At 43.0% G+C, this 25,079-nt stretch overlaps 1 protein-coding gene across 9 annotated transcripts in view; it reads left to right on the top strand.

The window, feature by feature from the left end:
- Nucleotides 1-19,261, top strand: part of SLC15A2 (solute carrier family 15 member 2) — a 63,402-nt gene extending 44,141 nt beyond the window's left edge. For all 9 annotated transcript variants that reach the window (XM_071746666.1, XM_071746670.1, XM_071746671.1 and 6 more), the window contains 11 exons: nucleotides 1,253-1,285; nucleotides 2,354-2,442; nucleotides 4,397-4,478; nucleotides 6,393-6,518; nucleotides 7,077-7,241; nucleotides 9,850-9,896; nucleotides 11,536-11,646; nucleotides 12,964-13,060; nucleotides 15,808-15,954; nucleotides 17,005-17,109; nucleotides 17,928-19,261. In XM_071746666.1, the coding sequence (XP_071602767.1) occupies nucleotides 1,253-1,285; nucleotides 2,354-2,442; nucleotides 4,397-4,478; nucleotides 6,393-6,518; nucleotides 7,077-7,241; nucleotides 9,850-9,896; nucleotides 11,536-11,646; nucleotides 12,964-13,060; nucleotides 15,808-15,954; nucleotides 17,005-17,109; nucleotides 17,928-18,104 (1,179 nt within the window). In that variant the 3' untranslated portion in view covers nucleotides 18,105-19,261. The remainder of the gene's footprint in view (nucleotides 1-1,252; nucleotides 1,286-2,353; nucleotides 2,443-4,396; nucleotides 4,479-6,392; nucleotides 6,519-7,076; nucleotides 7,242-9,849; nucleotides 9,897-11,535; nucleotides 11,647-12,963; nucleotides 13,061-15,807; nucleotides 15,955-17,004; nucleotides 17,110-17,927) is intronic.
- Nucleotides 19,262-25,079: the final 5,818 nt, after the last annotated feature.

The following is a 25,079-nucleotide window of genomic DNA, read 5'->3' as shown; positions in this document are numbered from 1 at the left end:
CTCATTAGGCTTAATTAATTCAAATGAGGCATGAAAAAGAAAAATATTACCTTGGGTAATGTTTGTCCACCTCAGACAGACAAAACAATGAAAGTTCGTGCAGCTTTTGTGTGTCTGAATCTTGTTTTCTGCTGTTTTTCTCACAGGCACTTAGTGATTAGCAGATCTAAGAATCACCAGGTGTCACTTACTAAAGACTTCAAGGTAGAGAAGGACACATTCAGGGCTTTTTTTATTGCACCAACTTGGATAGATTTTTGGCTTGTGTTTCAGTCTCATTCCTTCTCCACTTGTGAGTTGTCCCAACCCATGAAGGTGAAAATTAACTGCAATGTTGGAGTGATCCCACCATTAGGCTTGTTGATCACACTTAGAATGTTCCCTGCTTTTCCCTTTTGCAGACCTCAGACCTCAGCTAGGAAGCTGGGAGTTAAACAGGGAATTATTTAGTGTGGTATGAAATATTTTTAGGTGGCACATTTGTATAGTGCTCACAAAGTAGCAGAGGAGAATATTTGCCTGGTGATTTTAATTTCAAGACTCCTTTGCTGTGAGCAGTGGTTTTCACTCTCCCAGGAGACAGCTGCTGGCAGAGACAATCAACTATTCTAGAACAGCTCAGAACAAGCCTGGTAGACCAGAGACAAACCCTCACAGCACTTCCTTAGAAAGATATTATTTCCTTCCTAATTCCCCCCCTCTTTATCTTAATTTCAAATTAAAACTGTTGCATGCAGTTCAGACAAACATCAACCCCTCCCTGGGGACAGCTCTTTGGTCTCTTGGGAACTCCAAATGGATGGATCCCTTTATCCATCCCTGATGAACTTGCCTGGCTGGGGGGCTGGGCACAGTGATGCAAAGGTGAGGCACCTCCTTGCAGCCTTGAGGACTCAGCTGAGCAAAGCCTGTTTGGTGCCCTGGGCAGACTGAGAGAGGGAAGAGGTGTTTGTGCTCACCTAGTTTGTGGCTCAGTCAGTTTGAAAGATGGATCTCAGCACTTATCATAGGCTGTGTCCCAGCTGCCAGGTATCAAGGACTGTGTGTAGCTTTCTTCTGCAAAACAATGCTCATCAAACATCATCTCCTTAGATAAAAAGTGTCAAGAGCACAACATCAGCTGCTAAAGCCAATGTAAAGCATTTGAGGGAACCACTTTTGCTGCCAGGGCCTCTACTGAAACAGTTGCTTATTTGCCACATGCACTGTTATATTGCATTTATGAATAACTTGGAATATCTTTTTGTTTCAGGGAATATATGTCCTTCAGCCTGACCAAATGCAGGTAAAAGATACTACAGGGTAGGGAATAAACCTTTTAAATATATTTTCTTTTTCTCTCTCTCTTTTTTTTTTTTTTTTTTTTTTTTTTCTTTTCATGGCACCATGGTTTGCCTTTCTTTGCTCCATTTGAAGGTGATAGCAGCGTGTACTGTGCCTTCTGGCTCACTGTCTGTCTTGTAAGCTTAGTCTTGGTGTTCAGAAGATCCCAAGGTTGTCTTAACAAGGAGGTTGAATCCTGAAGCCTAGTGGAGAGGTGTTGGGAGACATGCCACTATGATAGTTCTTGAATGAGTGTTGGCATGTGGATGATACAAGCTGTATCTCCTTTTAATGTGCCTATGTGCTAGCATTATACCTGAAATGTGTTTTCTTTCTCCCTTCCTGCAGGGCAGATAAAAATGCTAAGGCTCCAAGATGGTGCTGTGTTGTCACAGTTGATTACAGTTCTTATGCTGAACAGCTCTGTAGAACTTCAAAGCTGTCTGATTCCCTGAAATCTTCCTTTGAAACCAATACAGCATCTCCCTCTGCTTGTTCCCCATCACTCTCCATTTTCTTGCTCTGCCACTGCTTCCTGGCAGACAAGCTCTGGCCTTCCCAGGAGAAACAGTTCCTGGGGGATTTTCAGGCTGTGTGGAAGTGCAAGAAATCACCAGTCTCCCAGAACAGTATCTGTTCCTCTGGGATTTTGTTGAAGTCCCAAGATGTTTCCATTATTGCTGGTTTGTTGTAAGGTCCCACAACAGCACTGAAAGTCACCTGTTTGAATTGTCAGTGGGTTTTGTACTCATTAAAAACATGCTGCTTCAGTTCCTCTTCAGGGAAATTGGGCCAGCAATGCTTGCTTACCTCTTGGAGGAGAGGATATGAAAAAATGTATTAATGCTTGTGAAAACTAAATAGCAGAAGCTGTCAAATTGCAAACTATTATTATATTTTAAAAGGAGGTTTTTAAGTGTTTGTTCATGTCCTTTCTGTAATGGAATTATTTCTGGAGGACAGTGCTTTATGAGTTTAATTACTGAAAGTTGCTTTCTAGTCACTAAACTCCCATTCTTTTGTATTGCAGTTCTTAAATCCACTTCTTATTCTTGTCTTCATCCCACTTTTTGACCTTGGGCTCTACCCCCTGATAAACATGTGCAAATTTAATTTCACGTAAGTACTTGGGAGCAATGCAGATGCCTCAGTGCATTTCTCTTCTTCAACAAGTGTGCAGAATAGCTTTTAAGGTGGAGAAACACAAATTTCAATTCATCCTTTCCAGTGTTTGCAACTACTTCATCCCTGTAGGCTCTGGAAATTCCAGAGAGTAAAAATTTTGTGATGTTTGATTCTGCTTTGTACAGATTTTCCCTTAAAGCAGATATGAACAGTTCCTCTTTGAATTTGATCATGTTCTTCACCATATCTTTTATATTGTCCTTAAATGATTCTCTTCCTGAAAGGACCCTGTGGGACCAAATTCACTGACCTGTGGGGGTTACCTGTGATGCTGTGAAAGCAGATTCTACCCTAAGTTCTGAACCAGTGACTATATATGGGAATCTCCATATGGCTCAAGCATTTTATTCCATTTGTATGCTAGCAAGAAGTGCAGTGCAATAGCTGCAGACATCCAGGTTGGTTTTGAGATCCACTTTATGTATTTTGGAGGATTTTACTTCAGAGTATTCATTGTCTGCCTCTGTGGATTGTAGCAGTGGGAATATGTTGTGTCCACTCAGGGAGTGCCTCTGTCAGTGCAGTTTCAGCTGAAAGGAACCAAGTTTCCATCTGCAAGCACTCTTCTCAACATGACCCACAGCATGAGAAGGGTATTAAAAATAATGTTCCTAAAACCCAAACCAAACCCAAACCAAAATATTGGATAAATAAAACCACATAAAATTGGGATGGAAGGAGCCTAACCCTTCAGCCTGCTCATGCTCTCCCTTCATGATGAATTGCTTGCATCTGAAGACAAAGCAAAGACATTGTCCAGCCCTTACAGTGGTGCCCTTTGAAGGCCACACCTCAGAATCTGTGCTTCTCCATGCTACTTGAGTGTGAACCTGTGTCCTGGGCTGAGCCCCAGCTTAACAGAAAACTTCCTGCCCAATGACCAGTTTGCAGACTGGATCACCCAGCAGCACAAACCCTTGCACCGATCAGGACTGAGTTCCATGCTGCTTCTGCCCCTTAGATGTGGGATATGAACCCCCAGCCAGTTGAGCTGTAGAGGTGGCTGTGGAAAGACTGTATCCTGCAGAGCATTAGTCTATGTGACCTCAAAAGTTTGTAGTACAAAGTCCCAATGCAGCACTGAAGATCAAAGCCATTTTGTTATTACAAGATGTAGGCAGTAAATATTTTCTTATTGCAGGGCATGTAACTGGCAGACAGAATTTGGGTTCCTGCTCAGAATTTCCCTCAGTCAATTTGGAACGTCAACCCAGACTACCACAAAGAGTGGAGACAACTGAATTTAGAACCAGATTTGTTTCAGATCTGAACAGCTCAGTTCTCAGTTTGGACTTGCCACACTGGACCTACTTTATTCTGGTTCATACCAGATTGTCTCACGTAACTCTGATAGAGTTGCACTAGTTTTGCTCCAAGTTCAGAAGCAAGCTTTTTGTTCTCTAGAAATGTAAATGTATTGGCATGAGAAATAATCCAGAATGATGCCACAGATGGTCAGAAACATTGATGACACAAACTACACATTTTTCTGCTCCTCGTTCTTGCTTCTATAGCATGCTACTTTTCTTTTGCCTTTCCCAAATGGGACTTGCAGATACATCATTTCCAGTGCTGCTTCCAACATCACAGTTTAACATAATACCATGAGCTATTCCCACTAGAAGAGAGAGGGAGAAGACAATATGAAACTTGCAAGCAAAAAACTTTTTTTCATGGCTTATCAGTTTTAATTGGCCTCAGTGCTGGCCTCGTACAGAATAATAGAATAGTTTTTAAGTTTAATGACTAGCAATTTAAACAGCATGTCATCCCCAGTGCCACCTATTGGACAGTTTATTACATGGGTTTGGCACATCTTTGGCTCTAGGGGTTGTTCTATATTTTAAATTACATTTTCTTAATGGTTACTCTTTTATTTGCTCCATAGACCTATTAGGAAAATGGCAACAGGTATGATCCTTGCAGGGCTGGCATTTGGACTTGCAGCCATTATAGAAGTCAAAATCAATGTAAGTATAGAACAAAGGATTCCTCGGAAATCCTTTCTTTCTCTGGGGTGTTTTTATTGCTGACTGTTAGATAATCCTTTTAACCATCGTTCTCCTCAATGGTAATTTTTTAATAAGTTCTTTGCCACTAAGCATATACTTTTCCAGTTGCTAATGATAATTCTTTCTTTGTCTACTTTTCCTTTCCTTTGTCTCTATCTTGCTTTCTAGTCTTTGCACTTTTGCTGTGCCAGTCATCTGTATTGGCCTATATTCTAGATTTTCACTGTCAAAATGGTTGGCAGACATCTGGTTAATACTAGTGATTAATTCCCAAAAGGTAGTCTGTTCTCTTTCCTATTTCTTGCTGTAGTTTGCCTGTCCTTTACAGTTTGGTGGTTTTGTGTGTGTGTATGTGGTGGTTTTGTTTTTGTAATTGAATTACTTTTGTACTTTAGGGGGGGATGTGGTTTTTTACAAGCCAAATTGTTTCTCCAGTGAGGCAGGTGGATGCAGATGCTTCCGTAGTTGCAGGCGTGGGGAACTGCCAGGCTTTCCCGGAGAGGATAACAGCAAATCTCTTGTAAATTGAATGTTTGCCCCTGCAGATTTGTACCGTTTGTTTCTGGCCCCTGACCAGCCTGGTGCAGACTTGGCTGACCTTTGGCTCATGAAAATCACTGTAGGATTTATTTCTAAAGATTCCGTGTATACTGAAATGTTCTGTTGGAGTGGCTGGCACACAGCCCTGGATTAACATTTGCTGGTTCCTCAGGTGAATCCACTGACAAGTCTCCTGCTGAAATGAGACTTTGTGGGTTCAGGTCGTCTTTCTGATCTCTTAATGTGAGCAAAGAAATGATCTCACTGCCAGCGCTGCCAGCTCTGGCCGAGCACTGAAGGTCTGTTCTGGCTGTGGGTGACTCCTCTGGGCAGAGGCAAGGTGAGTTAGAGATTCTCCACTGCCTGTGCATGGAAATTTTACCCTGAAGGCCACTAAAAGCTCTAGCGAAGAGGTGGAAAGGATGTCCCAATTTGGCTTGACTGTAGGCAGCATGGGCAAAAAGCCAAAGTAACTGGTTGGATACCATTACCAGATCTCTTGGCCAGAGCAGAAATCCAAAGCAGTGTCCCCCTCCCTGTTAGATTCACACTACCCTGCCTGCATTACCCAAATTACAAGATGAGAGAGGAAAAATTAATAACTCTGAAGTGTTCCTGGCAGCTACTTGAAACTAAAGGGAGGGGAAAAAAAAGAAAAGTTTTAGGGAAAAAACCAAAATGTTTTAGGTCTGAGGGAATTCCAAGACTGACAATGCTGATGGAAGTACTGTTTCTGGGAAATTGTTCCTGACAGAAAGAGATAGTTCTGAGATGAAGGCATTGTCTTCCCTTTCTCAGAAATAAGGGAATAAGATCTACACAGCTGGCTGTTAAATAGCATTGTGTGAAGTAGTGCAAAAACACCCATTACAGACATGGAGCTGGACTGGGATTTTCATAACTTCTTAGCTTTCTGGCCTAGTTTTTTTCCTAGTCACTGACTGCAGTGGAAAATAAGTATTCTGGTCACCACTTTTGAAAGCTACACACAATTTTTTCTGTTCTGATATGGCAGTTGGTTAAATCCAGGCACTAGGGAGCTGTGTAATGAAAGCAGTGACATTGTTCTACCTACCCAGCAGTTGTGTAGCCTGTATGATTAGTGGTGTGAAGAGCAGTTTTTGGGAGGAACAATGGGCTGGCTATTGAACAACTATGGGGAAACCTTCCTAAATGAGATTTATGCTCAGTTTTCTCTCACTTCATCTTCTGATGAGTAAGGAATGAAAAAGTGTCATTACAGAGAGGAAGACTATTATGGCTAAAAATTAAAAGATATTGAAGTGCTAATAAAACATACAGATGGTACTTATAGTCTTTTACTTTAATTAGGAAACTGATATGCCTCAACTAATCCCTGAAGAAAGTTTAATTCGGGTCCTGAATTTGGCAAAGAATCCTGTTCAAGTGACGGTCCAAGACCAGGATATATTTCAGCAGCCTGTGAAGGCTTTTCAGGTAAGCATATATGTGCCACTGTATTCCTAGCTACATTCACCTGTAGTTAGGAATAAAGGATAGTTGTCCTGAGGTGATAATTTATAGACATTTAGTTTGCATCTCAGCACCTAGTGCAGGCATTGCTGCTGGGACCTGGGTGGCATCTGAAAATATTTACCTGCAGTGGAGGAAACAAACAGGAAGGCAGTCAATTGGGCTTGGGCACTGCATTGTTTCACGTTTCAGCTTCCAGAGTACTTTACAGGTTATACTCACTCAGCAGTCCATTGGCTGCCATTTTTTCCATATTTCAGATGAGGTACCACTGGAGAAAGGGTGGTTGTGTGGGCAGGAAGTGCCTTCAGGTTGCATCTGGCGAGGGAAGGTACTCCAAGCTCTGGCTTTGCCAGCCCAAAGCCTGTAATTCAGCATAGGTCCTTTGCTGTAGAAAACCTGCCTGCTGTTAACTTCTCTTTACAGGCTCCCTTGAAGAGAGGGTAGGGTTGTTTGTAGTGGGAAGGGTCAGATCCTTTCTCATCTGAAGGTAGAGTGTAACTAATTTTGTTTTTTCCACAGAACCCAGCTGAGTACTCAAAATTAATATTGAATGGAGAGCAACAGAGCCTTCTCTTCACACTGCAACATCAAGGACTGTCTCTTGTTTTTAACTACACCGTGAAGGAAAAAACAGTATACAGCTTAATTATTTTTGAGGCAGAAGGAAGCCTATCAAGCCGCTTAGTAAGTGTGGGAGTGAAGTGTAAATACAGTATTAATTCAATGGCTGTGATGATACAATTGGGTAATCAGCTCATTAATTCATTTGCTCAGTTGCAATGTCTGCCTGATTGCTCTCAGATGCTCTAAACCTGACTCCTTAGCTAGAGGCACTGGGTCTGTCCACCCTGCTGCTGGCTGATTAATGGAGGCATTGAAGCACCTGAGAGTTGCTGGGCACATTTTAATCCAGTGAATATTGCAGTGGGAGAGCAGAGTTATGCCTGCTAGGCATCAGAGCTTGAGAAAGCTGAGAAAACAACCAAAGATTTCCCCCCAAAGATGGTTCCGTAAAGTAAAGATATTAAAGAGGCTCTAGGGCTGGGCATGGAATAAAAGCATCAGAGGAATGATTCCAGGCTTAGTTATTGCAAGCATTTAGTGAAAGTGCACAGACAGTCCATTTGTTTTGCTGAACAGAATAAATGATTAAGTTCATTTCAGGCTCTGCAGCAGAGCTGTCTGTGTTTGGACTTTTGTGTATTGCCACAACAATGATAGAGAGGCACGGGGGATCTATAGGGCCAGATTCTGATATCTTTAACATGCAGCTGTATCCTAGGAAGCTCTCTTGAAAGAAATGGTGCTATTGTACATTGTGGCAGGTGTGTGTCTATGTTTGTAAATGCCATCAGAATCTGTCCTCATGCTAAAATACCAATTATCTTTGCAGTTAGTCAGCCTCCTATCTTGCAGGATTGCCACACTAAGCATTCAGTGTTGTGAAGTAGAAATCACACAAATTAAAAAAAAAAATGTGGAGTTTTAAGGATTTATTTGGCCCTGCCATTTGGAGTTTTCTGCTGCTTTATAGTTTAGAGCCTGGGGATCATTATGACCCAGTCTTGTTAAGTTTCTCTGTGACCTGATGACTGTGTGCTCTTAAGAAATTAAGAAATATACGGTCACTTTCATATAGACCTCAAGAAGACAGTGCCTGTGACAGGGTGGAGCAAAGCAGCCTCTAAGCTTTAGTACTCCCTGTGCTGCTTGAGCTATCAAGCCTATGTTTAAATTAAAGCTCACCCTGGCACAGGCAGATTCCCATGTACACAGCAGTTATTTTGGGTGATGCTACTGACCCATCGTTCTCAGCTGTATATAAGGGAGGTATGGAAGACAGTGGGAACTGATAATCACTTTTCCAGCATTGCTGTGTTGCAGGGCTTGAGTAGCTATGGCCCACGCCAGCCTTCATCACTGCTGGGTCTGACCCCCTGACTCAGATGGGGGTGCTTTCCTGGAAGGAGCCAAACTGAAATTGGTTTCTTCTCCTTTGTGGGCTGTTGAGTGGGCAGGAAATGAGTTTGAGAGCTCTGGGGATCATTGATGAAAGCAAGTAATAATTTGGCTGGCCTGGCTGCAACAAGGAGAGTGTTAATCCCCATGTGTCTCCCACTGAAAAAAATGATGATGTTGTTTATTATTTATTGCTCTGACATTTATTATTCACTGTAGCTATTTATCATTTAGGACAGACATTATTTGTGGATCAGCACATCACACTGAAGTACAAAAGCCATTTTACATGTATACTGAAATTCTGGATCTTTCGTCTTAGAAGTTCAGGGTTTAGCATCAGAAGATAAGTGTCAAGAAAGGTCTAGAAAATGTTAAGAGAAATCTAGTTTCTGAAAGTAGATTTGCCCCCTTTTGGCTTGTCTAGGTTCTCTGGGCAGGGCAATATGAAATTGCCCTGTCAACTTTAGTGGACATGGCCCAACTGTGGATTTCTACCAGCCAAGAAGCTTGCTGTGTAGTCTTTTCGTATGACATATAATCTGTCATTTTTCAGCATTGGACCCCAAATAGACTCTCCTCAAATGAATGTTGATCATGTTAACTATTGAGCTGATGCTCTGACATCTCCAGGAGTGGCACTCTCACTCCCCAGTGTGCCCAATGGGTTGGCCATTTCTAAGATGTGTCTGCAGAGGTTGTGAGTGCAAACAAGCTCAGTGTATCTTGGTCTCATGCTGTCTGCCTACACCATAGAGCATCATAATTAATCTCTTGAGGGTCAGGGAAAATAGGAGTGATACATAATGATCAGAATAGTAACCTAGCAGTTCCTATTGGCTTTTAGGCTTCTGTCAAGTGTATGAGTGTGCCAAGAATCAAGGTGTGAAAGTTAGGCATTTCAGATTTTGTTAGGCATAAGGCACTCATGTTTCATTGTTATTAATGATTGAAAGAGGCTAGTATGGATAGTGCTCTTTTGCTATCTTCACACCAAGACAAGGGTGTTTTGGAGGGTGTTACATGCCTCAGTGGACAGGTGACAGACTTAAATTCTGTAGTCTTTGTTAAACAGGGGATAAGGGGGAAAAAAAATGAGCTCATCTTAAATCCTTGGTGGAAAAGAAATTTTTGCCGTTGGCTTCGTTGTACCAGGATTTTACTTCTGTGGCCTGGTGTAAAGTTTTTGTGAGAGTCCAGTCAGTCTCCATGAACTTTGCAACTCCACAGACACTAGTATTTTCTGCTACACATTGTTTATAAAGCAGCATTAATAAATGTTTCTTTTCTCTTTTTCTTTTCTTTTTTTTTTTTTTTTTTTTTTCCCCTCTAGGTTACAGACTTGGCAGCAAAGCCAGAAAATGGTTTGGCAGCTGTTAGGTAAGAACAGGTTTTTTTAAAGGATTTGTAGGTGGGGGGGGGGGGGGGGGAAATGGCTTTTGTCTAATTCAAACTGTATGTAACATAACCCAGATGTTCTCAGGTTGGAATCTAGTCCACATGTCTCATGCAGTCTCAGCTGCAGAGGCTGACAGTGTGTTATCTCCCACACTTGCCATGCAGAGCTGAGTGTTATTGCTGCTCACTGCCTAGGATAGTCTGGGCTGAGATGGTGGAATTCATCACTGAGGAGTGGTAAATTCATCTCACAGTGTCCCACCTCTTTGGAAAAGGAAGGGAAGAAGCAATCTGGAAAGGGACCATTGCCATTTGTCCCCTGCAAATTGGCCAACCCACAGTGTTCACTTATCTTATCCAACCTCATGCATAAACACCTACCAAATTGGATACAGTGACAGTTTTATAGCTGTGTTAACAATTCAGCTGGGCACCAATTCTGCTTAAGCACCTTGTCTACTATCCAGATCTGAGTCTATGAAGAGTCTTTCACCAGTCTGCCCAGATGCCATATCTCACTGAGGTCACACTTCCCTCCAGCACAACATCACCAGAGCTATGTGAGGGTGCTGAGATGCATAAGAAACAGATTTTAAAGGAAAAAAAAAAAAAAAGGAGGATACCAGTTGTATTTCCTGAAGGATTTGTACAAGTTGCAATTTAAAAAACAAACAAACAAAACCAACACAAAGTACACAAAGAAACCGCCAATCAAAACCCAACCAGACAAAAAACCAAACAATCAAAAAACAAAACAAAACAACTTTAGATAGTTTAAAACAATGAAAAATTCCCTTATCTTGAAAGCCTGTGTTGTCAGTAGCAGAAGAGCAGTATCTCTTCATAGCCCTGTGTTTGTGAAGGCTTCTGCTGTCTAACAACACCTTGGAGACTTGATTAATACCTTCAGACAGGTACGGTTTTTATCTTCCAGTGAACATTTTTGACAGAATTCCAAAACTTCCCCTTCAAAAATTTGTGAAGATGTTGCACTAGGAAAAAAAAAAATCCATTAAGAAGGTACCTGTGTTAAGCTCCTGAATACCTCCAGGAGTGTTGCCCACATTTTAAGAAATAAAAACCATTTTATTTATTTTAAAACATGGTCAGATCAAATGAAAGTTTTTGGTTTTGCTAACAATTTTTGAGTTGTCAAAAGGAGACTCTTCTGTGTATGAAAAAGCATCTAGGCACTGATAAAAAAAACCCAAACCTGACCATTCCCATGAAAGTTTTGCTTTTGATGAAAACTTTTTATTGTTCTCAAAAAGTCTTTCCCACTTGTAGAAAGTCCTTGAAAAGTTTGCCAGCATAGTGCACATGCTCATCAGGACAACCAACTTTGGATTTTCCTAACCTGGGCTGGGGCTCTGTCCTCTTGAACAGCCATGGAGCAATCTTTGAAGGTTTCTGAGAAGAGATTACTTGAAAGGAAAACTAATCTTGTATTGAGAAAACAGGCAGGAAATCAGATGAATACTTTGGTAGCTTGCAGGAGAGGCTGCCATAGCCCTATGGAGTTACAGAATGCTCTGAGGGGAGAGAGCACACTTCTGAAGTGTCTGATGATGTGCTTCTCCTGCCCTGGCTGACAATTCAATGAAATATGCTTTCCTTGCAGATTTATTAATGGTTTGAGCCAAGATGTCAATCTCACCATTGACAGCAAACGATTCTTTGCTGTTCAGAAAAACTACAGCACTTCTGAGTACTTGCTGCTAGAGAGGGACAAGTAAGTTTCCTTTGCTGTGCTGAAGGTCCTTGCTGAGGTCTCTCCTTGGGTACAATGGGGATTTTCTTTGGTAACTAGCAAAACCTTTGTTAAAATTTTCTTGGCACTTGGTTGTGGAGGCAGATGTTTGTAAAACAGCAGAATTATCAGCTCTGCACAGAGCAGGTGCTCCAAGCCACTCATGTGTGTGCAGTAACACCATGAATTTAGCCTGCAAAATGTCCAAGCCAAAGGACAGCAAATCAATATCCCTCTGTCTAATATGCAGTTGAACAGATTCAGACTCCAAACAGTGTCTGGTATAGCTCCTATCCCATGGCTGTTACTGTTTTGGTAAGATGAAATCAGTAGGGACAAACCTTGGAAAATCTACTCACATGACATGAGTATAATGACATCCTATTTTAGGAGATAATCTGACTTTTCTCCAAGTGAGGTCAGGGGAATTTTGGAAACTCAAAAGGGCTTTTGATGAAGTCCACATATAGTACTTGACTTTCATTCTCATTATGTGAAGGCCTGGTCTGTCAGCAGTCTAGGGTGGGACACGGTGAAGCTCCTTCTGCCATTTGATGTCTGCTCTGGTTTGATATTCTCTGAGGCCCAAGCTCTTAGTGATAGGTTGCTCTCAGGAAAAGGCCAATTCATATTCCATGTTACTGAATGTTGGTATGTGGGCTGGTAACACCAAATAATATTACATGGCTTTGCAGGCTGGGTTTGTTTGAGAGGGGCTCCATATGGCTTTGGTTTGGCAGCATTTGAGTTGGCTCTTGTAAAGGTATTTCTGATATTTGCAATGTTTCAGAACAAGCTTCATGACTTCCCTCTCCATCAGCTCCATCCAAAATATTTATTGCTGCAATTTTGCAGGATGCAGCAGCGTTGTGGCAATGCTGCTGATCCTCTGTGCCACCTCACACATCCAAAATCAGAAGAGCAAACAAAGACTAATTTGCTCTCTTGAAAGGAAACAAAGTGGCTTGTGGGTGCATATCTCTGATTTCCTGGAGGCTGCTTGAGCCTGGCTAACTTGTCTGGCCTATAGTTCCTAAAGGAGTGGATGGAAGTTTGGAGGAGGAAAAAGCAGAAGTAATATTAAAATGTTAGCAATAGCACAGGTCATTAGGTGAACTCCAAGCAGTGCTTAAGTGTTTCTGGAAGGTAAAGATGACAAGAACTGTAGTGATCATCTGACATAAACATTGCTGCAGCTTTATATCATACATTCTCCCTACTCCATGTTTGATAGCTCTGTTCTGTACTCTTTGTCTATGGGAGTAACTGGGAAATATTGTTCTTCATCCTTTTTTCTAGATATAATAATGGAAAATGCATAATTGAAGCAGAAGAGTTCACCCTAGAGCTAGGGCTGCTTGATTTTGGTGCATCATATACCATCGTGATAACTAATGTAAGTGTCCCTTTGCTGGTAACCACCTCCTTCTGTTCTAGTCTTTGGCAGTGGTTTTGCTCTTATTTTTGTGACTCTCACTTGCTTTCTTCATCCTGCAAGACCCAGGCACTAGCCATCTGAAGGCAGTCTGTTGTGCAGGGGCTAGTAAAAAGTTTTGGCACTTGTGTAAACAAGGTACTTATTCCACCTTACACTGTGATCTTGTCAGATGTCATGGATTAAACAAGATGTAAGATCTTTTCCTTGAGGTAAATTCCCCTTGATTGAAAATCAAGTGATCCATGGTTTGTGCTGGTCTCGTGCCATCCTTCTTCAGTTAACATTTACCCAGCACACTGCAAAGAGCTACTATAGTCTGTCAAGACCTGACTCTGCTGTGGTCTTCAAAATACAGTGCCTGGTGTTACCTCACGTCTGAAACTGTGGAAACAGATACACCAATTCTCCTACTTAACTTACTGACCTAAATGATGATTTTCTAAGACTTATGGATTATGGAAAGGGGTGGAAAAAGGACAAAGCAAGGAAGGTGGAGCTGGATTCTCCTCAGTAGTTCCCTGTGACAGGGTGAGGGGCAACAGGCACAAGCTGGGACATGGGAAGTTCCATTTAAACATAAGAAGAAACTTTTTTACTATGAGGGTGGCAAAGCACTGGAACAGGCTGCCCAGGGAGCTTGTGGAGTCCCCTTCTCTGGAGATATTTGGAACCTGCCTGGATGCTCTCCTGTGTATGTGCTCCAGGTGATCCTGCTTTACTGGGAGAGTTGGACTAGGTGATCTCTAGAGGTCCCTTCCAACTCTGAAAGAATTAATAAGTGTTGAGGGAGGAGGTTGGTGAGATTGTGTATCTGTTTTTCCCCCTCTCATTGTCTGTAGAGCTCATTTGGAGCTTAGTGTAAAGTCAAGGCATGGTTTTCTGAACAACCCATCCATGATGGGGGGTGAGCACTGTTCAGAGGGTGGATTTCTTTCCCTTCCTGCCAGCCTCTTAGGCATGCTGCTCCAAACCTGGTCCAGCTGGCAGGAACCATGGAGATGAACGTGATCAGCTAAGTTCCCATTTTAACCTTTCCACTGCACAGGCACACAGACAAACCAGGTCTGACAGGACACACTGTTAAGCTGCCCTCTGGGACTTCGACTACTGTGTTGTGATGAGAAGAGCAAACTGCTGTCATCTACTCCCTGGCAGTAGCATCTCCCTGTTGGGCAATTAATGGGAACTGTTCGTGTCTGCAGGGTCCAAATGCGTAGGGGAAAAACATAGCTGCAAAACACCTGGCATTTTTAAGGTTTTTTTGTTTTTGTTTTTTTTTAACTCCAGTAGCTGGAGCAGGATACAGAGTTCTGTAGGGAACAGGCAGATGCTGCCATCTGTGAATGCAGAGATTTATATACAGAGAGCACATACACACTTGAAGTGATGCTGGCCAGACCCTTCTTCTATGGCTGCAAGTCTCTTTCACCAGATGAGAAACCGAGTAGAGAAGCTACATGAAGAATATTACAATAAGATTATTGCCCCAGCACCTCTGGTAATGCAACTGAGTCAGAGCCAGTTGAGGTAGATGTGTGCCACATCACTGGGGACAAGCATTCTTACTTGTGGTCTCATCTACAGATGTCCCCTCAGTGGTCATGGCTGCTCAGGGGTGACTGTGCCTCAGCCCCTCTGGACTCTGTGCTAGTCCTTTAATATTTTTCACCCTCTGTTTTTCTGTCTCTCTCCCGGTGGTTTCCTTCTTCTCTAGAGAATTAATTTGCTCCAGGCAAAAAAAATTTTTAATTATTGCAGTGATTTGTACTGAGCCTGACTCCTCTGCCAGGAATGCTATATAGAAGAACCAAGAATGGCAATATATTAGTCTGCTAATGTGGCTGAACTGATACTTACATCATGGGAATGCTGTCTTCTACACAGCCTGTTAATAGTGTGGTGCTTGTGACATTTCTTTATGGGCTAAAGAGCAATGCACAGCTCTCCTCTCACCCCTTTTAGCCTTCTGATTTGCCTCTCTGCATGGTGATTAAATAACATTTCATAAACATCCTTTGTATTTTCCCAAGTACTGTACTTAAACAGTACTTACTTCTGCCTGAAGTAATTTCAGCCTAGCATTTTCCTGGCTCCTGGTCAAATCTATCTGCCTCAGCCTCTACACCAGAGGCAATATTAATTACAAACAAAAAATAGCTACAAATACAGGTACCATAAGTATCTGGACACACCTGAAATGAGGCAATCTCTCCTACCCTTGGTATTCCTGAACTGGATTTGTTTGGGTGTCAGCATTATAGGAGGGGAATTGTGCAGTGCCAGTGAAAGGGGAGCCATGGCTACATGGATGCAATAAGAGTTTATCTGCTCATTCTTTTTTGTCCTTAGGGACAACAGCAGGTCATGGGCTCTGAACAAGTACCACACAGGCTTTTCCCAACTACAGAAGTTTTTCCCAACTTGTGCCACTACAGAAGGCAAGCTGACAGATTGGAGTAATTCATGTAACTCTTGTGGTACCTGAATGAGCCAGGACACTTCCATCCTGCCACCTCTGCCCTGTGCAGTAGGAGTTAGACTGTTCCCAACAGGCTTAGAAATGGCAGGAGTCAGACCTGTAGTTTTGTTTCCAGGGCTTCCACCTTTGCTTAAAACTTTGTTTTGGTAAATTTACTGTTGCTGTCCAGGCTGAGAAGGAACTTACCTTTTAGCAGCTAATGGATCTACCTTTATTATCCTGCTAGGCTTCTGGAGGTGCTGTTAAGATATGGAAATCAGAAGATATCAAAGCCAACAATGTCCATATGGCTTGGCAGTTACCACAATACTTATTAATATCTGCTGGGGAGGTGATGTTCTCCATTACAGGTCTGGCCTTCTCCTATTCTCAGGTATGCCACTTAAAGATAAGGAGCTCACAATTAGACTTCAGGATATATTTCTGCATCTGCCATTGACTGTAATGTGTCATATGGCATGACAACATTGTCTGTGCTTCAACAAAAAGTGGGAATATAATGCTGCTTGCTGGGTGCCCTCAAGCTAAATTAATTCATGTTCTAAAGATATCGTTTCTCTATTATACTCAGGAAACTCTTTTTCTGTTAAAACTGAGAACATAGAACAGAACTGGATAGAAGTGTATTTTAATGTGAAAGCTCTGTATACTGTAATATCTGATTTTTCTCTCAGTTGAGTATTTTGTGGTACATGTTTTACAGTGACAAAAAAGCAAAGGTATCTGAAGGACTAGTGGGTGGCATGGGAACTTCAAACTAGCTTTAAGCTGAAATATTGAAGGGTTCTAAGCCTTCCCAAATCAGTAACAACAGAGCAAAGGGTAATGAGTGTGAAAGGGATGATTTGACAATAGTGTGCTATGCTGTATCAGAAGAAGGTTTATGAGAAGACCTGACTAAGACATTGCTAAATCAAAGAGCTGAAGCTTCTCAAATTTATCTTTTGACTAAAATTTAGATGTTAATTTATTAGTGAGGGTGGTTAATCCAGTGCCATGATCTGTCATGGGATGTGGGAAATTTGTCATCAGCAGAAAGCTTGACGTCAAGATCTGGTCTGTTTTCCAGATCTGGAAACAGGTACAGCCACAGGGCACCAGGCTCCAAGTTGCAGGGAGCATTGTGTGGCTCCATGGTCTTCCTGATCTTACAAGTTCAGATGGTGCAGGTTGGGGATGATAAGGACCCCGCTCTGCAAAAACATCATCACCTACTTCATGTGTCCTCCTGGAGGACATGTTTTAAAAGCTCCTTGTATGCAGCTTTTAAAATTAACCACAAAGGAGGCTCTGCACAAAGGAAAATCCATCACCTCCTCCTAGGCTGATCCCAGTGACACCTACACCAGGCAGGACATCACAGGGTGACCCAGGCCAGAAGGGCACAGTGTGATACCCACTGACCAGGCCCTTCTCTTTTCAGTCTCCAGCCAGCATGAAGTCAGTGCTGCAGGCAGGCTGGCTGCTCACCGTGGCTGTTGGAAATACCCTTGTGCTCGTTGTTGCAGAGGCTGCACCAATGGCACAGGTATGGCTCAGCTCTTAAAACAGAGGTAAAGCTTCAAAATGGACCCGGATGGTGCTTTCTGGGTGTGTGTGTCCTGTGGGCACAGCTTCTCTGTATGGCCTCAGGCTCCTGCAATGAGCTGATGGTAGCCTGCACCCAGTTGCCTGCAAGTTGCCCTCAGCAGTGTAACCCTCTGGAGCAATGGCTCTCCCCAGTCCTCCCAGTGGCAGTAAATAATAGGGATCTGCTTGCTGGAGCTCGGCCCTAGGCAAGCAGCCTGTATTTGGGCCTGGAGCCTTGGCATGATGCCAGCCATGCTTTGGAGTTGCTTCCCAAAAGCAGCTTGCCTTCGTCCAGCTAGCCAGTGGGCAAGCAGCCCCCTCAGGCATTTAGCCTGGGACCCCTGCAGGGCCAGCTGCCTGTGGCACCCCTGAGATGTCAGGCTTGCATGGGGAAGTTTAATTGAGGCTATCAGACTCCTGGGATGAGTGCATGGAAGTGTGAAATAAGGCTCATTTCTGGCTGCCTCTCTCAAAGGCATCTTGTGGGCAAAAAGTTCAGGTAGGTATGTTCCAATCAGGATAGCATTTAAGAAAAGATTTAATGAAACTAGCCCAATCTAATTAAAGGTTTAAAGGTAAATCACATGTTCACAATTACATTATGCAATATAATTACATTCTGGAAAACAGGATGAGAAAGTTTCTAGCTTGTGAGCAATCTCACAAGCTAAAAAATAGTTTTTACCCAGCTCTTTAAAAAGCACTTGGAAGTTCAGAGAAATCCTTTGGACTGGGAGTCTGGGGTCCCCTGACCTGCTGTTCTTTTTTCTTTCCTAGTGGGCTGAATTTGTCATGTTCACTGTTCTCCTCTTTGCTGTGTGCATTATTTTCTCCATCATGGGATATTTCTACGTCAGTGTGGATCCAGAGGACCTAGAAGAAAATGAAGAGAAGAGAGAGACCTCAAGCAGAGGAAACATGATTAGTCTTGTTACTCAGAAAACAAAACTCTAACATACCATGGGTTGGGAATTATTTTTTTTTTTAACTTAGTAGATGGTAGGGTAAAAGAAAGGTAGAGACAATGTAATTTTATTTTATTTTATAGCATTGCAGTCTTTATTTCTCAAAATGTAGCCACCTTCGAAATGGGACCAAATAGCCCTGTATAAAAACAATGGGGGTCCTGAAATCGGAGCAAAACTCCCTGGGAAAGCTCCTCTGATATTAAAAGCCCTTACAAGTAAATACAGTGTAACTTAAAACCTGCCCATCTTTTTAAGCATGGAATGCTTTCCTATGATTTTGTTATAAACATATATTTAAGGCAGCAGGGAGGAAGGGTGGAACGAATGCCACATGACAGCAAAATTTGGAGATGCTGGGAGAAAAGAAGAAAAACCCAGTACAGAAATTAGAGAAGAATAGATGTTACCAACAAATGAATTTTTAATGCTATCCTCAAGGTCTGGAAGTGTTACACACAGTCCCAAAGGATTTTCTCATGTAACACTCCTTATGAGTATTTCACCTCATTATTCCATGTTATAAATGGTCCTGATTTATGACTCTCACCTCCAGGCCCAGAAGTAATAAGAGGGAATTAAATTCTGCAGGCTACAATACTCCCAAAGCACTACTGAAGATGATATGCATGCTGCCATCTCTCTGATACCTATTTTTTCCTAGAAGTTTTTAGCAGCTGATGGTGTTGTCTGATTAGATGTGATTAGAGACTTGGTTTATTCTTTCTTTTTTATCAGAAACCCAGGCAGTCATTTGCCATCTTCCTATCTATTAAATGTTTATTGGGCACTTCCTTTTACATCATGGGCCACTGCAGGTTGACATACAGCTGGTTTCTTCTCCTGCTTCAGTTATTCCCCACTGGGAATCACATTGTAGCAATTTCTATAAAATTCCAGGCATCCTGCTGTCAGTTAAACAAGGATGCACTTTATCATTTTTTCAGTCTACAAGAAGAGATCATGGTATAAGAAATTTTTTTTCCCTCCCTGTTTCTGTGTCTCTCTACCAAACTTTGGATATAGTTATTCTATCAGAATTGTGATATAATTGCCTGATTTTTTGCCACTTGCATGATGTTGTGACTTTATGTTCTACATAGAAGTAAGTCAACCATTGCTGATATAGTAAAACTCCTGAGAGAGTCCCTGCCTTCCTCTGTTGCTCCAAGGCTGCAGCTGTAACAGGTATGGTCTGATTTGCAACAAGGTTGTCAATAGGAACTTCAAGTTCACAAAGAATAGATTTTACATGATGTTTTCCTCTTCCATCATGGCATTGGCCATAGGTGGTCCCTGATGCTTTGATTCAGAATATCATGAAATATATGTTTAATTTCACTACTGCTCAGGACAGTGCTAGGGAATACACTTAGCTTGACCTCTGCTGCTTCAGTGTGCTGCCATTTCTCTGTGTGTGTCATCCTGAATAAGACTGAGAAACCCCCACTTTTTAGTTTGCAACTGGAAGACTCACAGCTTTAGTTTTTTTTTTTCCTTTGCTTCCTGTCCTAAATGGTCATGAACCTCCACCACTAGTTCTGCATAAGCTCCTGCCTGCTGTGAAGTAGCATGCTGTGAAATGGGATCTTGTGCCAGAGGGGTAACGTGGTCTCAGATAAATGACAGCAGCCTGCAGGTGTGCACACAGAAACACTTAATGTGGTTCCATCCATACAGAGCCATTTATTAAGCTGTGGTGGCTGGATCTGGGCAGCTGAACCCTGTGACTCAGTGGGGAACTCAGGGCATTGGAAACCATTTATTAGGTTATCCAACCTGCTCCTCAGAAGCCAAATGAGGATTATTCCCTCTGCTCCTTTCTAGTATTGTTCTCCTGCCATGGTTCTTTGTGGGGGTTTTCTCCTTCAGGCATTGTTGTTTTCCTAATCCTGTTTTGTGTTATGCTGTGAATCAGCTCAGAGGCTGCTGAATCATTCTGCTATGGTGCTATTTGACCAGCTTCCAATTTGAAGCACTAACAGAAAGCACTTCTTCATCCCTCCCTGCAAACCAAACAAAATCCCCAAACTGAAGGAATGGACAGGCTCCAGTAACACTGAACAGATACAATTTAGAATTATTGGAGCATTTAATTTTTTGTAAGCCTTGAATTTGGAAGTATGTTGGAGTTGAGGGCATACATGGTGAAGAGACAATTGGAAATTATTGGAGCACTTTCCTTGGCGGGAGAACTTGGTACATCACAGCTCAAAGGGGCATGAGGGAAGCAAGGCATCCAGAGGACATGATCTTTAAGACAACATATACTTAAGAACCTCCTGATTTTTACATTTTATTTCCTTACTGGCGGCACTACCAGAATCTGTCACACACTCTGAGCTTAATTTAAGGGAATCATTCCAAAGTCATAAAAGATACATTTAGGATGTCATCTGTATCTGCTTTTTAGACTTCTGATGCCAAATTGCCCCTTTCCAAACATCTCCATGTTCCAAACCATCACCATAACAGTGAGGGGAGAAAAATTGCAATTCACAGTTGGGAAGGTTATGAACAGGAAGGCAATGCTATAAATAAAGTGCTAACACGAGGCTGGGGGCTGATCCTGCAACCCCTCCAGGGAGTTGCTTGCCTAAGGGAGTGTAAGGCTCTGCTAACTTTTCTCTTCCACCTGACACTGTTACTTCTGCCCATCTGATCATCATTACCTATTGGAAGTTTTGTCCTCTGATCTGCCTACTTGGTTGCTGATATTACTCTTCCTCACCATTTGAGCTGCAGTTTTAAGGCTTTGCTAATTGGACCCATTGATTTGAAATGCACCAGCAGGTTGGAGGGATTTCCATGGGACATGCTGACAACCAGCCAGGAGCAGGCAGGGGGCTGTAATAAAGAGCTTCCCATGTTGGAGAATATGGGAGAATAGCACTGCTCTGGTTTCAGAGCCCAATCTCCATCCTTGGTGCCCTTTCGTGATTTTCAAATGAATTCAAGATTAATTCTACAGAGTACTGAGGTCTCTGGGTGTTTCTCCGATCAGCTCAGAGATGGGACCACACACAGATCTTAACACACAATTTTAGAAAAATATTCATTTTTTGTCCCAATTCTTTGATTCAGGATTGGAGGGAGAAGCCAAAATAATGATAGTTTATGTAAAGCTATGTGAACCTCTAGAGAAATAGCAGCCTGCTGCCTGTCCAGCTTTGCCTGCTCACTGTGGGGTATCTCAGCCCTGGGTGGAATTTGCCCTGGAGCAGATTAGGGAATGAATGCTCACACCAACTGTTTTGGAGGCTGACCTACAGAAGTTATTATCTCCAGCTAAAGGACAGTAATAAGCTGGATGGAATCTGTAGGTGTATCGGTGAAAAATTGGGGATTGCAGGGGTTTGACCTCATTGTGGAGGCATGTGTATATATCTGGTTTCATGAAGGATGCTTTCTGGTAAAGTTTTTTTTTGTGCAGTAAATTTCCCTTCAGTTTCACTGGCTGTTACTCAACACATTCTTCCCCTTAGCAGGTTGCAAGTGTGGCCAGTGTTATTTCCAGCTTTGCATGAGATAAGCATAAAAATGAGATTTCAAACTCAGCAAAACAACTTCTTAGCTGTGAGTTCCTTAAATGTGCCTCTTCTTCCCAAGGCAACCAAATGCCTTTAGGTAGCAAGCTGCTCTGTGCAGCTCAAGGGGCTTTTCTTTTCTCTTTTTTCCCTCTCCCTTTCTCACAGCTCCACAACTGCAGAAGATGAATTTTGGAGGATTTCAGAAGATGAGCCCTGGGAGGGCTGCATGGGACCGTCTCGGGTGTATGCACTGTCAGTGCTGGCTGAGAGGCAAGAGCCTGGCCAGACACAGGAGCTGGTTCCTCTCTGGAGACCCAAATGGGGCTGGGCAAGGTAGCCTGGGGCAGGCCTTACCCTGGTGGAAATTGTGATGTTCCTGAGCAGCAATCTGGATGTGAGTTTTATTGTAGAAGTGACATGTGAGTGAGTGAAAAGTTTTGACTGGCTTTGGCTTTGACCTGAGGTACTGTGCAAGGATGCTGAAGGCTGATGGGCAGGGAGGGTAGAAAGGGTTATTTGGTCAGGGTATTTCCCACTCCACAATGAACAGTGAAGTTCCTCACATTGAATTAATTGGAGAGAAAATGAACTGAGAGAGGTGGAAAGCACAGATGATTAAATAGTGAGTGACTTGAGACCTTATAGAAGAATGATCTCCTAAATAGTGGTGAATGGCCATCAGGGGAATTAGTCACCCATGGCTTGAAAACTGGTTTGTCATTCCAGAGCACTGCAAAAACCAGCACACAGATCTGCTTTGGTAGGTCTGCAATGACTGGGGGAGGAAACAGATGTGCTCCTGGCAATACCCCTACCTTGGGTTATGCATGGGACACAAAAATCAAATGAAGGTGTATTACAGGTCAGGATAGCACAGGATGGAGAGCTAGAGTTAGGGGTGGTTAATGGGCAGTTTTATCCAGGGCCACACAAAGAGGAGTAATCTCCTCTTTTTAAATTCTGGCTAGGAGAAGCATGTTCTAGCCCCAGCAGCTCAAACCTGGGAGGTCAGGTTCATGGCAAATACCACAGCTGGTGAATTTCAGATGGTACCAGATTCTGCATTTCATTATCACTATATTTGTTATTGTGTTATAATGTTAAAACAGCATTTAAAAGATGTTTCTAGTCACAGATGTCGACTGATCTGGCCATGCTTTTGCATGTTGAAAGCTGGATTTACACTAGTCTTTCATGTTAACATGTGTGATAAACCTGTCTAGTACAAGTAGGTGCTGCAGGTTTTTTGGATTTCCCAGCAATTTAGAAAAAAACCTAATCCCCAGTGAAGCTGGCAAAGCATGAACTGTGGTATTGCTTCCTTGTTGGAGCTGCCCGTGTGCTTTGTAAAGCAGGGACCTCATTCATCTCTTGCAAAGTGCTTTCCAGAAAGACAAAACCAGAGAACACTATTAAATGTTTTGTCTTGAGTAGGGATTGTGCTGCATTACAGAAATTACATGAAGGGAAATAATTGCTTTTCTTAAAATCCCTCCCTCCTTGCCATCTCAGGTAGTCAGCGAGAAACAAAACAAATTGTCTCTCAGTGAGCTTTGAATCAAGAAGCTGCTGCATCTTCTGAAGGTCTTTCCATGCTGCCTTTTACAGCAGATCCACATTAACCTGCCTCTAGTATCTGTAGATCAGAAGGGTGCCTGGATGCAGCTTCCAATGTCAGCTTATCAACTGTGATCTCTCTTAATGAATAGTTTTAGCAGTTATCCTGCAGTGCTTGGCTAGAATTCATCTAAATTTAGGCCAAAAGTAAGGACCTGAGAGACTTGTAATCAACAAGATAAATAGCAAGGTTGGTTTTGGTTGGGGTTTTTTTGGGTTTGTTTGTTTTTTTTTGATATTTGCTAAAATGCTGGTTTAGTACTTAATTAAAAATTTAACATGCTTACAGAAAGTAAAAACCTAAACCAGATTACAACCATTCAGTCTGAGCACTGAAGAGCTGCAGTTGGAATCCAGCAGAGTGGCAACTGGCAGCCAAGCCTAAGACAGAAAAATCAAGCAAACATCACTTTTTAGATTATTTTTTGTCATTGCATATGCTGTTCAGTCTGCTTGGCCTGTCCTACCCATGTGTGTAAGGGAAAGAAGCTGAACTGACTTGTGGAAGCCACACACCCTTCCCAAGCTGCAGCTTAGTTTTCCTCTTACTGCAGAATCCCAAGTTATCTTCAAACAACTCCCGTCTCTAGCAGTTATCCCCCTCACTCCCACATGCTGATCTTCCCTCTCCAGAAGTCACTCATATTTCTTTCTGATGATTTTGCCAGCCCTCAACACCTTGCTTATTCCTCCTCTCATGAAGCTTCTGTGATGCCAGTAACAGTATGTGTTCCTGGGGTAATGCTGCCTGGGTAATGCTGCCCCCTTTCCTGCTGTCAATAAAAGCTTCTCAACCATGGGATCACCGTGGCTGAGCAGAAACCATGCAGGGCCAAACACCTGCTGGTTACAGGGCATCTGCATGACCTGCCTTGCTTTGGCTCTGGCCTCTTGTCACAGCCTTGTATGACCCTTTGCATCTTCTATGGGCAAATCTGTTTAGAAAGAGTGGGGTAACCCCTCCCTGTGTCTCGCTCTCATGCTTTGTGCGCTCAGCCCTTGTGTTGTCCCCTCTCAGGGTGTAGGGACTGCTGGACTGACACACTGCTGTTCCCAGCCACAGGTTGGATGATTGTGCTGTCTGTGGCCCTTGGTGATCACAGCCTGCTTCAGCTGTCCTTTGTTTATACATGGTTCATGGTTGGGCTGCTCTCTCCAGCCTCCCACTTGTGCTGGAGGCTCTGGAGCGGCAGTTTGTGAATCTTTCTCTTGTCAAGAAGTGGGAGAAAGCCACTCAGGTTGTGTTGATCACAGCATTAGTGTGGTCAGTGTGCTGCACTGGCAGCCACAGCTCTCCTGTCAGTGTGGGCATGGCAGCGGGTGAAGCTGGGCCAGCCCTTCCACCGGCAGAGCTGTCCCTGCTGCTGTCAGTGAGGGTGGCTCTGAGGCCTTCCCAGGTTTGACCACAATGTCTCAAAAGTCATTATCAGCAATTTTCTGGGACACCTCTGTTACTGCTACAGACTCCAGCTGCCAGACTCCAGCTTCTGTATCTGCAGGGTGAAGAGCAGCTGTCTGTGTGCCCGGGAAAGCCGCTCCTCCTGGCACACGGAACTCTGCTGCCTCCCGCTCGCTTGCAGGGCACTTTCTGCTCCTTCTTCATCTCACTTTGCCCATTCCCAGTGACCAGGGCTCAGGTAACTGGCATCTCCCAGGCCTTGCTATGTCACGTGCCCACTCACAAGGTGAGTTTCTTCGGGTGGAAGTTAATTCGGTTGCTTTGAGCTCTGACTCTATCAAAATCCACTTGGAGCTGCTCGGAGCCTTCATTCAGGCTCCTCAGTTCAACCTGTGCATCAAAACACCTTCCATGGAGG

The sequence above is a fragment of the Heliangelus exortis genome, chromosome 6 (assembly GCF_036169615.1).
Source record: "Heliangelus exortis chromosome 6, bHelExo1.hap1, whole genome shotgun sequence".
NCBI lineage: Eukaryota > Metazoa > Chordata > Aves > Apodiformes > Trochilidae > Heliangelus > Heliangelus exortis.
This window is presented reverse-complemented; position numbering and strand designations above follow the sequence as displayed.